Source organism: Salmo salar, unplaced genomic scaffold (genome assembly GCF_905237065.1).
Source record: "Salmo salar unplaced genomic scaffold, Ssal_v3.1, whole genome shotgun sequence".
Lineage (NCBI taxonomy): Eukaryota > Metazoa > Chordata > Actinopteri > Salmoniformes > Salmonidae > Salmo > Salmo salar.
In genome coordinates this window covers 100001-115000 of record NW_025550501.1, presented here as the reverse complement: position 1 = coordinate 115000, position 15000 = coordinate 100001, and the positions used below count along the sequence as shown (strand labels likewise).

The 15000-nt window shown below is 49.5% G+C and overlaps 1 protein-coding gene across 5 annotated transcripts in view; it reads left to right on the top strand.

Annotated features, from left to right (window-relative positions):
- The window catches only part of LOC106595830 (LIM and calponin homology domains-containing protein 1), a 60563-nt gene that overhangs the window by 40405 nt on the left and 5158 nt on the right, over positions 1-15000 (top strand). For all 5 annotated transcript variants that reach the window (XM_045713828.1, XM_045713827.1, XM_045713826.1 and 2 more), the window contains 7 exons: positions 1-517; positions 2329-2568; positions 2949-3048; positions 3144-3169; positions 3964-4077; positions 10689-10781; positions 13345-13438. The exon at positions 1-517 is cut by the window's left edge and continues 732 nt beyond it. In XM_045713828.1, coding sequence (XP_045569784.1) covers positions 1-517; positions 2329-2568; positions 2949-3048; positions 3144-3169; positions 3964-4077; positions 10689-10781; positions 13345-13438 — 1184 coding nt within the window. The remainder of the gene's footprint in view (positions 518-2328; positions 2569-2948; positions 3049-3143; positions 3170-3963; positions 4078-10688; positions 10782-13344; positions 13439-15000) is intronic.

Here is a 15000-nt window from a genome sequence, read left to right as displayed (position 1 = left end):
CATTACTACTAACCAGAACTCTGAGTCTAGAACCAGTACTACTGACCAGAACCTTGAGTCTAGAACCAGTACTACTGACCAGAACCTTGAGTCTAGAACCAGTACTACTGACCAGAACCTTGAGTCTAGAACCATTACTACTGACCAGAACCCTGAGTCTAGAACCATTACTACCCAGAACCCTGAGTCTAGAACCATTAGTACTACCCAGAACCCTGAGTCTAGAACCATTAGTACTACCCAGACCCCTGAGTCTAGAACTACTACGACCGACCAGAACCCAGAACGAGCTGGAAACGGACTAGAGGCCAGGCAGACTGACACAAAGCAAGAGCCCCGACACACCAAACACACACACACCCAACACACCCAACACACGCACACACACAACCACTCCACGCAAAGTCAGCACACCCTCCCCCCTCCCATCTCCCCCCCCTCCCGGCCTCTCCCTCTCCTAACAGCCAAGCCCTACTGCCAGCCAGCACAGACGCAGCCTGGACACCAGCCCGTTAAGGTAAGGACAGGTAGGGATCGGGGTTAAGGGTTCAGGATTAGGGCTTAACCGTAATTCACCACCCCACATCTAATGATACCCCACACCACCCCACATCTATTGATACCCCACACCACCCCACATCTAATGATACCCCACACCACCCCACATCTAATGATACCCCACACCACCCCACATCTAATGATACCCCACACCACCCCACATCTAATGATACCCCACACCACCCCACATCTAATGATACCCCACACCACCCCACATCTAATGATACCCCACACCCCCACATCTATTGATACCCCACACCACCCCACATCTAATGATACCCCGATTCACCACCCCACATCTATTGATACCCCACACCACCCCACATCTAATGATACCCCACACCACCCCACATCTATTGATACCCCACACCACCCCACATCTATTGATACCCCACACCACCCCACATCTATTGATACCCCACACCACCCCACATCTATTGATACCCCACACCACCCCACATCTATTGATACCCCGATTCACCAACCCACATCTAATGATACCCCACACCACCCCACATCTAATGATACCCCACACCACCCCACATCTAATGATACCCCACACCACCCCACATCTAATGATACCCCACACCACCCCACATCTAATGATACCCCACACCACCCCACATCTATTGATACCCCGATTCACCCCACACCAAGGTAACCTCTCTCATCACTCTGTCTACAGGTAGGTGTCTTGGTGAGGTAACCTCTCATCACTCTGTCTACAGGTAGATGGCTTGGTGAGGTAACCTCTCATCACTCTGTCTACAGGTAGATGGCTTGGTGAGGTAACCTCTCATCACTCTGTCTACAGGTAGATGGCTTGGTGAGGTAACCTCTCTCATCACTCTGTCTACAGGTAGATGGCTTGGTGAGGTAACCTCTCATCACTCTGTCTACAGGTAGATGGCTTGGTGAGGTAACCTCTCATCACTCTGTCTACAGGTAGATGGCTTGGTGAGGTAACCTCTCATCACTCTGTCTACAGGTAGATGGCTTGGTGAGGTAACCTCTCATCACTCTGTCTACAGGTAGATGGCTTGGTGAGGTAACCTCTCATCACTCTGTCTACAGGTAGATGGCTTGGTGAGGTAACCTCTCATCACTCTGTCTACAGGTAGATGGCTTGGTGAGGTAACCTCTCATCACTCTGTCTACAGGTAGATGGCTTGGTGAGGTAACCTCTCATCACTCTGTCTACAGGTAGATGGCTTTGTGAGGTAACCTCTCTCATCACTCTGTCTACAGGTAGATGGCTTGGTGAGGTAACCTCTCATCACTCTGTCTACAGGTAGATGGCTTGGTGAGGTAACCTCTCATCACTCTGTCTACAGGTAGATGGCTTGGTGAGGTAACCTCTCTCATCACTCTGTCTACAGGTAGATGGCTTGGTGAGGTAACCTCTCATCACTCCGTCTACAGGTAGATGGCTTGGTGAGGTAACCTCTCTCATCACTCTGTCTACAGGTAGATGGCTTGGTGAGGTAACCTCTCATCACTCTGTCTACAGGTAGATGGCTTGGTGAGGTAACCTCTCATCACTCTGTCTACAGGTAGATGGCTTGGTGAGGTAACCTCTCATCACTCCGTCTACAGGTAGATGGCTTGGTGAGGTAACCTCTCTCATCACTCTGTCTACAGGTAGATGGCTTGGTGAGGTAACCTCTCATCACTCTGTCTACAGGTAGATGGCTTGGTGAGGTAACCTCTCATCACTCTGTCTACAGGTAGATGGCTTGGTGAGGTAACCTCTCATCACTCTGTCTACAGGTAGATGGCTTGGTGAGGGTGAATGGTGAGACTCTCCCTTCCTCACCCCTTCCCTCCCCCTCCTCACCCCTTCACTCCCCCCCGCCCACCGAACACCCTGGAGCCAATCAGAAGACACAGGTGTCGGCCGTCAGCGCCCTGATTGGAGGGAGGAGCTGTGTTGTCACGACGACCATCGTGACGGAACTCACCCAGACACACCTGCGGCCGCGTCCGTTAGATATTCTCAGCAACACACAGGTGTGGAGCACCTCTCTCATTCTGTTATTGATTGACACCTGGTTGATTGATTGAATGGTTCTGATGCCCTTGGTTCCTTATTGATTGATTGACACCCGGTTGATTGATTGAATGGTTCTGATGCCCTTGGTTCCTTATTGATTGATTGACACCCGGTTGATTGATTGAATGGTTCTGATGCCCTTGGTTCCTTATTGATTGATTGACACCCGGTTGATTGATTGAATGGTTCTGATGCCCTTGGTTCCTTATTGATTGATTGACACCCGGTTGATTGATTGAATGGTTCTGATGCCCTTGGTTCCTTATTGATTGATTGACACCCGGTTGATTGATTGAATGGTTCTGATGCCCTTGGTTCCTTATTGATTGATTGACAGGTGATCGGCTCCATGGCATCGTCAAGGAGATCGGGGGAGGAGGCTGGGTCTGACTCTTCGTTGCTTAGCAACCAGCACACCTGCTCCTCCTCGGTGACAGGTACGATGATATTACCCAGAGTCCCGTTGCTGGGTGAGCCAGGTTAGCGTTAATGCTGCCGCTGTAGCTAACACACTGTGTGTGTCTCTCCACAGAAGGACTGGAGGGGAGCAGTGGGACTGTGAGTACCATTATAGCTCAGCATTCTCATTCTACAACTTGACCTTTATTCTAGAACCTGACCTTTATTCTAGAACCTGACCTTCATTCTAGAACTTGATTTTTATTCTAGAACCTGACCTCTATTCTATAACTTGATCCTTATTCTAGAACCTGACCTTCATTCTAGAACCTGACCTTCATTCTAGAACTTGATTTTTATTCTAGAACCTGACCTTCATTCTAGAACCTGACCTTCATTCTAGAACCCGACCTTCATTCTAGAACTTGATTTTTATTCTAGAACCTGACGTTCATTCTAGAACTTGACCTTTATTCTAGAACCTGACCTTCATACTAGAACTTGATTTTTATTCTAGAACCTGACCTCTATTCTATAACTTGATCCTTATTCTAGAACCTGACCTTCATTCTAGAACCTGACCTTCATTCTAGAACCCGACCTTCATTCTAGAACTTGATTTTTATTCTAGAACCTGACGTTCATTCTAGAACTTGACCTTTATTCTAGAACCTGACCTTCATACTACAACTTGATCTTTATTCTAGAACCTGATTTTCGATCTAGAACTTGATCTTTATTCTAGAACCTGACCTTCATTCTAGAACTTGACCTTCATTCTAGAACTTGATCTTTATTCTAGAACTTTGCCTGTCCTCTCATCTCACCTTTCCTTTCCTCCTGTGTGTGTGTGTGTGTGTGTGTGTGTGTGTGTGTGTGTGTGTGTGTGTGTGTGTGTGTGTGTGTGTGTGTGTGTGTGTGTGTGTGTGTGTGTGTGTGTGTGTGTGTGGTAGATGGAGAGTCCCATGTTGAACCTGGCTAAGCGTGTAGACCACTGGGTGTGGAACCCTGAGGATGAGAGGAGACGACAGGAGAGGTGGCAGCAGGAGCAGGAGAGATTCCTAAAGGTGTGTGAGAGGAGATAACAGGAGAGGAGATAACAGGAGAGGAGATAACAGGAGAGGAGACTACAGGAGAGGAGATAACAGGAGAGGAGATAAAAGGAGAGGAGATAACAGGAGAGGAGACTACAGGAGAGGAGATAACAGGAGAGGAGATAACAGGAGAGGAGATAACAGGAGAGGAGATAACAGGAGAGATGATAACAGGAGAGATGATAACAGGAGAGGAGACTACAGGAGAGGAGATAACAGGAGAGGAGATAACAGGAGAGATGATAACAGGAGAGGAGACTACAGGAGAGGAGATAACAGGAGAGGAGATAACAGGAGAGGAGACTACAGGAGAGGAGATAACAGGAGAGGAGATAACAGGAGAGGAGATAACAGGAGAGGAGATAACAGGAGAGGAGACTACAGGAGAGGAGACTACAGGAGAGGAGATAACAGGAGAGGAGATAACAGGAGAGGAGATAACAGGAGAGGAGACTACAGGAGAGGAGATAACAGGAGAGGAGATAACAGGAGAGGAGACTACAGGAGGGAGATAACAGGAGAGGAGACTACAGGAGAGGAGATAACAGGAGAGGAGACTACAGGAGAGGAGACTACAGGAGAGGAGACTACAGGAGAGGAGATAACAGGAGAGGAGATAACAGGAGAGGAGATAACAGGAGAGGAGATAACAGGAGAGGAGACTACAGGAGAGGAGATAACAGGAGAGGAGATAACAGGAGAGGAGATAACAGGAGAGGAGACTACAGGAGAGGAGACTACAGGAGAGGAGATAACAGGAGAGGAGATAACAGGAGAGATAATAACAGGAGGGGAGACTACAGGAGAGGAGATAACAGGAGAGGAGACTACAGGAGAGGAGATAACAGGAGAGGAGATAACAGGAGAGGAGATAACAGGAGAGGAGACTACAGGAGAGGAGATAACAGGAGAGGAGATAACAGGAGAGGAGATAACAGGAGAGGAGACTACAGGAGAGGAGACTACAGGAGAGGAGATAACAGGAGAGGAGACTACAGGAGAGGAGATAACAGGAGAGGAGATAACAGGAGAGGAGACTACAGGAGAGGAGACTACAGGAGAGGAGATAACAGGAGAGGAGACTACAGGAGAGGAGACTACAGGAGAGGAGATAACAGGAGAGGAGATAACAGGAGAGGAGACTACAGGAGAGGAGATAACAGGAGAGGAGACTACAGGAGAGGAGATAACAGGAGAGGAGACTACAGGAGAGGAGACTACAGGAGAGGAGACTACAGGAGAGGAGACTACAGGAGAGGAGACTACAGGAGAGGAGACTACAGGAGAGGAGATAACAGGAGAGGAGATAACAGGAGAGGAGACTACAGGAGAGGAGATAACAGGAGAGGAGACTACAGGAGAGGAGATAACAGGAGAGGAGATAACAGGAGAGGAGATAACAGGAGAGGAGACTACAGGAGAGGAGATAACAGGAGAGGAGATAACAGGAGAGGAGATAACAGGAGAGGAGACTACAGGAGAGGAGATAACAGGAGAGGAGATAACAGGAGAGGAGACTACAGGAGAGGAGATAACAGGAGAGGAGACGACAGGAGAGGAGACGACAGGAGAGGAGACTACAGGAGAGGAGACTACAGGAGGGGAGACTACAGGAGAGGAGACAACAGGAGAGGAGACTACAGGAGAGGAGATAACAGGAGAGGAGATAACAGGAGAGGAGATAACAGGAGAGGAGATAACAGGAGAGGAGACTACAGGAGAGGAGACTACAGGAGAGGAGATAACAGGAGAGGAGATAACAGGAGAGGAGACTACAGGAGAGGAGATAACAGGAGAGGAGACTACAGGAGAGGAGATAACAGGAGAGGAGACTACAGGAGAGGAGACTACAGGAGAGGAGATAACAGGAGAGGAGACTACAGGAGAGGAGACTACAGGAGAGATAATAACAGGAGAGGAGATAACAGGAGAGGAGATAACAGGAGAGGAGATAACAGGAGAGGAGACTACAGGAGAGGAGATAACAGGAGAGGAGATAACAGGAGAGGAGATAACAGGAGAGGAGACTACAGGAGAGGAGACAACAGGAGAGGAGACTACAGGAGAGGAGACTACAGGAGAGGAGACTACAGGAGAGGAGATAACAGGAGAGGAGACTACAGGAGAGGAGACTACAGGAGAGGAGATAACAGGAGAGGAGACTACAGGAGAGGAGATAACAGGAGAGGAGACTACAGGAGAGGAGATAACAGGAGAGGAGACTACAGGAGAGGAGACTACAGGAGAGGAGATAACAGGAGAGGAGATAACAGGAGAGGAGATAACAGGAGAGGAGATAACAGGAGAGGAGACTACAGGAGAGGAGACTACAGGAGAGGAGATAACAGGAGAGGAGATAACAGGAGAGGAGATAACAGGAGAGGAGACTACAGGAGAGGAGATAACAGGAGAGGAGACTACAGGAGAGGAGACTACAGGAGAGATAATAACAGGAGAGGAGATAACAGGAGAGGAGACTACAGGAGAGGAGACTACAGGAGAGGAGACTACAGGAGAGGAGATAACAGGAGAGGAGATAACAGGAGAGGAGATAACAGGAGAGGAGACTACAGGAGAGGAGACAACAGGAGAGGAGACTACAGGAGAGGAGACTACAGGAGAGGAGACTACAGGAGAGGAGATAACAGGAGAGGAGATAACAGGAGAGGAGACTACAGGAGAGGAGACTACAGGAGAGGAGATAACAGGAGAGGAGACTACAGGAGAGGAGACTACAGGAGAGATAATAACAGGAGAGGAGATAACAGGAGAGGAGACTACAGGAGAGGAGATAACAGGAGAGGAGATAACAGGAGAGGAGACTACAGGAGAGGAGATAACAGGAGAGGAGACTACAGGAGAGGAGATAACAGGAGAGGAGATAACAGGAGAGGAGACTACAGGAGAGGAGATAACAGGAGAGGAGATAACAGGAGAGGAGACTACAGGAGAGGAGATAACAGGAGAGGAGATAACAGGAGAGGAGACTACAGGACAGGAGATAACAGGAGAGGAGACTACAGGAGAGGAGACTACAGGAGAGGAGATAACAGGAGAGGAGATAACAGGAGAGGAGACTACAGGAGAGGAGACTACAGGAGAGGAGACTACAGGAGAGGAGATAACAGGAGAGGAGATAACAGGAGAGGAGACTACAGGAGAGGAGATAACAGGAGAGGAGACTACAGGAGAGGAGACTACAGGAGAGGAGATAACAGGAGAGGAGACTACAGGAGAGGAGACTACAGGAGAGGAGATAACAGGAGAGGAGATAACAGGAGAGGAGATAACAGGAGAGGAGACTACAGGAGAGGAGATAACAGGAGAGGAGATAACAGGAGGGGAGACTACAGGATAGGAGACTACAGGAGAGGAGACTACAGGAGAGGAGATAACAGGAGAGGAGATAACAGGAGAGGAGATAACAGGAGAGGATAATAACAGGAGAGGAGATAACAGGAGAGGAGATAACAGGAGAGGAGACTACAGGAGAGGAGATAACAGGAGAGGAGACTACAGGAGAGGAGATAACAGGAGAGGAGATAACAGGAGAGGAGATAACAGGAGAGGAGACTACAGGAGAGGAGATAACAGGAGAGGAGATAACAGGAGAGGAGATAACAGGAGAGGAGACTACAGGAGAGGAGATAACAGGAGAGGAGACTACAGGAGAGGAGATAACAGGAGAGGAGACTACAGGAGAGGAGATAACAGGAGAGGAGATAACAGGAGAGGAGATAACAGGAGAGGAGACTACAGGAGAGGAGACTACAGGAGAGGAGACTACAGGAGAGGAGATAACAGGAGAGGAGACTACAGGAGAGGAGACTACAGGAGAGGAGATAACAGGAGAGGAGATAACAGGAGAGGAGATAACAGGAGAGGAGACTACAGGAGAGGAGACTACAGGAGAGGAGACTACAGGAGAGGAGATAACAGGAGAGGAGATAACAGGAGAGGAGACTACAGGAGAGGAGATAACAGGAGAGGAGACTACAGGAGAGGAGACTACAGGAGAGGAGACTACAGGAGAGGAGACTACAGGAGAGGAGACTACAGGAGAGGAGACTACAGGAGAGGAGATAACAGGAGAGGAGACTACAGGAGAGGAGACTACAGGAGAGGAGATAACAGGAGAGGAGATAACAGGAGAGGAGATAACAGGAGAGGAGACTACAGGAGAGGAGATAACAGGAGAGGAGATAACAGGAGGGGAGACTACAGGAGAGGAGACTACAGGAGAGGAGACTACAGGAGAGGAGATAACAGGAGAGGAGATAACAGGAGAGGAGATAACAGGAGAGATAATAACAGGAGAGATAATAACAGGAGAGGAGATAACAGGAGAGGAGACTACAGGAGAGGAGATAACAGGAGAGGAGATAACAGGAGAGGAGATAACAGGAGAGGAGACTACAGGAGAGGAGATAACAGGAGAGGAGATAACAGGAGAGGAGATAACAGGAGAGATAATAACAGGAGAGATAATAACAGGAGAGGAGATAACAGGAGGGGAGACTACAGGAGAGGAGATAACAGGAGAGGAGACTACAGGAGAGGAGATAACAGGAGGGGAGACTACAGGAGAGGAGATAACAGGAGAGGAGATAACAGGAGAGGAGATAACAGGAGAGGAGACTACAGGAGAGGAGATAACAGGAGAGGAGATAACAGGAGAGGAGATAACAGGAGAGGAGACTACAGGAGAGGAGATAACAGGAGAGGAGACTACAGGAGAGGAGATAACAGGAGAGGAGACTACAGGAGAGGAGATAACAGGAGAGGAGATAACAGGAGAGGAGATAACAGGAGAGGAGACTACAGGAGAGGAGACTACAGGAGAGGAGATAACAGGAGAGGAGACTACAGGAGAGGAGATAACAGGAGAGGAGACTACAGGAGAGGAGATAACAGGAGAGGAGATAACAGGAGAGGAGACTACAGGAGAGGAGATAACAGGAGAGGAGATAACAGGAGAGGAGATAACAGGAGAGGAGACTACAGGAGGGGAGACTACAGGAGAGGAGACTACAGGAGAGGAGATAACAGGAGAGGAGACTACAGGAGGGGAGACTACAGGAGAGGAGACTACAGGAGGGGAGACTACAGGAGAGGAGATAACATGGGACAGTGGAGGAGGCTAGTTACAGCCAGGTATGGGACAGAGACAGTGGAGGAGGCTAGTTACAGCCAGGTATGGGACAGGGCCAGTGGAGGAGGCTAGTTACAGCCAGGTATGGGACAGGGACAGTGGAGGAGGCTAGTTACAGCCAGGTATGGGACAGGGTCGGTGGAGGAGGCTAGTTACAGCCAGGTATGGGACAGGGCCAGTGGAGGAGGCTAGTTACAGCCAGGTATGGGACAGGGACAGTGGAGGAGGCTAGTTACAGCCAGGTATGGGACAGGGACAGTGGAGGAGGCTAGTTACAGCCAGGTATGGGACAGGGTCAGTGGAGGAGGCTAGTTACAGCCAGGTATGGGACAGGGCCAGTGGAGGAGGCTAGTTACAGCCAGGTATGGGACAGGGCCAGTGGAGGAGGCTAGTTACAGCCAGGTATGGGACAGGGACAGTGGAGGAGGCTAGTTACAGCCAGGTATGGGACAGGGTCAGTGGAGGAGGCTAGTTACAGCCAGGTATGGGACAGGGTCAGTGGAGGAGGCTAGTTACAGCCAGGTATGGAACAGGGTCGGTGGAGGAGGCTAGTTACAGCCAGGTATGGGACAGGGACAGTGGAGGAGGCTAGTTGCAGCCAGGTATGGGACAGGGTCAGTGGAGGAGGCTAGTTACAGCCAGGTATGGAACAGTGGAGGAGGCTAGTTACAGCCAGGTATGGGACAGTGGAGGAGGCTAGTTACAGCCAGGTATGGGACAGGGACAGTGGAGGAGGCTAGTTACAGCCAGGTATGGGACAGGGTCAGTGGAGGAGGCTAGTTACAGCCAGGTATGGGACAGGGACAGTGGAGGAGGCTAGTTACAGCCAGGTATGGGACAGGGAGTGTGGAGGAGGCTAGTTACAGCCAGGTATGGGACAGGGACAGTGGAGGAGGTTAGTTACAGCCAGGTATGGGACAGGGACAGTGGAGGAGACTAGTTACAGCCAGGTATGGGACAGGGACAGTGGAGGAGGCTAGTTACAGCCAGGTATGGGACAGGGACAGTGGAGGAGACTAGTTACAGCCAGGTATGGGACAGGGAGGAGGCTAGTTACAGCCAGGTATGGGACAGGGTCAGTGGAGGAGGCTAGTTACAGCCAGGTATGGGACAGGGTCAGTGGAGGAGGCTAGTTACAGCCAGGTATGGGACAGGGACAGTGGAGGAGGCTAGTTACAGCCAGGTATGGGATAGGGCCAGTGGAGGAGGCTAGTTACAGCCAGGTATGGGATAGGGCCAGTGGAGGAGGCTAGTTACAGCCAGGTATGGGACAGTGCGTGACGTGCCTGCGTGTGTGTGTATGTGATGTTGTTTGTGTGTGTGTGATGTGTGGTGTGTGTGTGTGTGTGTGTGTGTGTGTGTGTGTGTGTGTGTGTGTGTGTGTGTGTGTGTGTGTGTGTGTGTGTGTGTGTGTGTGTGTGTCTCTCTGCAGGAGCAGTACCTCAGGGAGCAGGAGAAACTGAAAGAGGAGTGGGAAAGAGCGCAGAGAGAGGTGGACGAGGAAGAACGAAGACACAACGAAGAGGTAGCCTTTAGCATTAGCCCTAACACACACATTAGCCTTTAGCATTAGCCCTGACATACACATTAGCATTTAGCATTAGCCCTGACACACACATTAGCCTTTAGCATTAGCCCTGATACACACTTTAGCCTTTAGCATTAGCCCTGACACACACATTAGCCTTTAGCATTAGCCCTGACACACACATTAGCCTTTAGCATTAGCCCTGACACACACATTAGCCTTTAGCATTAGCCCTGACACACACATTAGCCTTTAGCATTAACCCTGACACACACACATTAGCCTTAGCCCTGACACACACATTAGCCTTTAGCATTAGTGCTGACACACACATTATCCTTTAGCATTAGTGCTGACACACACATTAGCCTTTAGCATTAGCCCTGACACACACATTAGCCTTTAGCATTAGCCCTGACACACACACATTAGCCTTAGCCCTGACACACACATTAGCCTTTAGCATTAGTGCTGACACGCACATTATCCTTTAGCATTAGTGCTGACACACACATTATACTTTAGCATTAGTGCTTACACACATTAGCCTTTAGCATTAGCCCTGACACACACATTAGCCTTTAGCATTAGCCCTGACACACACATTAGCCTTTAGCATTAGCCCTGACACACACACATTAGCCTTAGCCCTGACACACACATTAGCCTTTAGCATTAGTGCTGACACACACATTATCCTTTAGCATTAGTGCTGACACACACATTAGCCTTTAGCATTAGCCCTGACACACACATTAGCCTTTAGCATTAGCCCTGACACACACACATTAGCCTTAGCCCTGACACACACATTAGCCTTTAGCATTAGTGCTGACACACACATTATCCTTTAGCATTAGTGCTGACACACACATTATCCTTTAGCATTAGTGCTGACACACATTAGCCTTTAGCATTAGTGCTGACACACACATTAGCCTTTAGCATTAGTGCTGACACACCTAGTGTGGTTGTCCTAGTGTGGTTGTCCCTCCTAGTGGGGTTGTCCTAGTGTTGTTGTCCTAGTGTGGTTGTCCTAGTGTTGTTGTCCCTCCTAGTGTGGTTGTCCTAGTGTGGTTGTCCTAGTGTGGTTGTCCCTCCTAGTGTGGTTGTCCCTCCTAGTGTGGTTGTCCTAGTGTGGTTGTCCTAGTGTGGTTGTCCTAGTGTGGTTGTCCCTTCCTAGTGGGGTTGTCCTAGTGTGGTTGTCCTAGTGTGGTTGTCCTAGTGTGGTTGTCCTAGTGTGGTTGTCCCTCCTAGTGGGGTTGTCCTAGTGTGGTTGTCCTAGTGTGGTTGTCCTAGTGTGGTTGTCCTAGTGTGGTTGTCCTAGTGGGGTTGTCCTAGTGTGGTTGTCCTAGTGTGGTTGTCCTAGTGTGGTTGTCCTAGTGTGGTTGTCCTAGTGTGGTTGTCCTAGTGTGGTTGTCCTAGTGTGGTTGTCCTAGTGTGGTTGTCCTAGTGTGGTTGTCCCTCCTAGTGTGGTTGTCCTAGTGGGGTTGTCCTAGTGTGGTTGTCCTAGTGTGGTTGTCCCTCCTAGTGTTGTTGTCCTAGTGTGGTTGTCCAATTGTGGTTGTCCTAGTGTTGTTGTCCTAGTGTGGTTGTCCTAGTGTGGTTGTCCCTCCTAGTGTGGTTGTCCTAGTGTGGTTGTCCCTCCTAGTGTGGTTGTCCTAGTGTGGTTGTCCTAGTGTGGTTGTCCTAGTGTGGTTGTCCTAGTGTTGTTGTCCTAGTGTGGTTGTCCTAGTGTTGTTGTCCTAGTGTGGTTGTCCTAGTGTGGTTGTCCTAGTGTGGTTGTCCTAGTGTGGTTGTCCTAGTGTTGTTGTCCTAGTGTGGTTGTCCTAGTGTGGTTGTCCTAGTGTTGTTGTCCTAGTGTTGTTGTCCTAGTGTTGTTGTCCTAGTGTGGTTGTCCCTCCTAGTGTGGTTGTCCTAGTGTTGTTGTCCTAGTGTTGTTGTCCCTCCTAGTGTGGTTGTCCTAGTGTTGTTGTCCTAGTGTTGTTGTCCCTCCTAGTGTGGTTGTCCTAGTGTGGTTGTCCCACCTAGTGTTGTTGTCCTAGTGTGGTTGTCCTAGTGTGGTTGTCCCTCCTAGTGTGGTTGTCCTAGTGTGGTTGTCCTAGTGGGGTTGTCCTAGTGTGGTTGTCCTAGTGTGGTTGTCCTAGTGTGGTTGTCCTAGTGTGGTTGTCCTAGTGGGGTTGTCCTAGTGGGGTTGTCCTAGTGGGGTTGTCCTAGTGTGGTTGTCCTAGTGTGGTTGTCCTAGTGTTGTTGTCCTAGTGTGGTTGTCCTAGTGGGGTTGTCCTAGTGGGGTTGTCCTAGTGTGGTTGTCCTAGTGTTGTTGTCCTAGTGTGGTTGTCCTAGTGTGGTTGTCCTAGTGTGGTTGTCCTAGTGTTGTTGTCCTAGTGTGGTTGTCCTAGTGTGGTTGTCCCATCTATCCCATCATCCTGTGCGTTAGTGTTGTCCTAGTGTTGTTGTCCCATCTATCCCATCATCCTGTGCGTTAGTGTTGTCCTAGTGTGGTTGTCCCATCTATCCCATCATCCTGTGCGTTAGTGTTGACCTTGTTCTGCGTTTCCAGGAGAAGAGGATCCTGGAAGAGACGGCCCGTTGTCATCTACCTCCCCCAGAGCTCGCTGTTCAGACAGAAGGGATCGTTCCGGCACAACAGATCTGTAAGACTGAAGCAATCTCTCATCAGAACGGCCAGGATCAGCATGCCTTATCCCAACTACAGTTTATATAGGGTTAGCTTTAACCATGTAGCGGTGTAGCTAACTAAACACTACTGTTTTATCATGTAGCGGTGTAGCTAACTAAACACTACTGTTTTATCATGTAGCGGTGTAGCTAACTACTGGAACTACACACTACTGTTTTAGCATGTAGCGGTGTAGCTAACTACTGGAACTACACACTACTGTTTTACCGTGTCACACACAGTCACACACAGTCACACACAGACACACAGTCACACAGTCACACAGTCACACACAGTCACACAGTCACACACAGCCACACAGTCACACAGTCACACACAGTCACACACAGTCACACAGTCACACAGTCACACACAGTCACACACAGTCACACACAGTCACACAGTCACACAGTCACACACAGTCACACACAGTCACACACAGACACACAGTCACACAGTCACACAGTCACACACAGTCACACAGTCACACACAGCCACACAGTCACACAGTCACACACAGTCACACACAGTCACACAGTCACACAGTCACACACAGTCACACACAGACACACAGACACACAGTCACACACAGTCACACAGTCACACACAGTCACACACAGTCACACACAGTCACACAGACACACAGACACACAGACACACAGTCACACACAGTCACACAGTCACACAGACACACAGACACACAGTCACACACAGTCACACACAGTCACACAGTCACACAGACACACAGACACACAGTCACACACAGACACACAGTCACACAGTCACACAGACACACAGTCACACAGTCACACAGACACACAGTCACACAGTCACACACAGACACACAGTCACACAGTCACACAGACACACAGTCACACACAGTCACACACAGTCACACAGACACACACAGTCACACACAGACACACAGTCACACAGTCACACACAGTCACACACAGTCACACACAGTCACACAGACACACAGACACACAGTCACACACAGTCACACAGACACACAGACACACAGTCACACACAGTCACACAGTCACACAGACACACAGACACACAGTCACACAGTCACACACAGACACACAGTCACACAGTCACACAGTCACACAGACACACAGTCACACAGTCACACACAGTCACACAGTCACACAGTCACACAGACACACAGACACACACAGTCACACAGTCACACAGACACACAGTCACACACAGACACACAGTCACACAGTCACACAGTCACACACAGTCACACACAGTCACACGGTCACACGGTCACACAGTCACACAGACACACAGACACACAGTCACACACAGTCACACAGTCACACACAGTCACACAGTCACACAGACACACAGTCACACAGTCAAACAGTCACACACAGTCACACAGTCACACACAGTCACACACAGTCACACACAGTCACACAGACACACAGTCACACAGACACACAGTCACACAGTCACACAGTCACACAGACACACAGTCACACAGACACACAGACACACAGTCACACAGTCACACACAGTCAC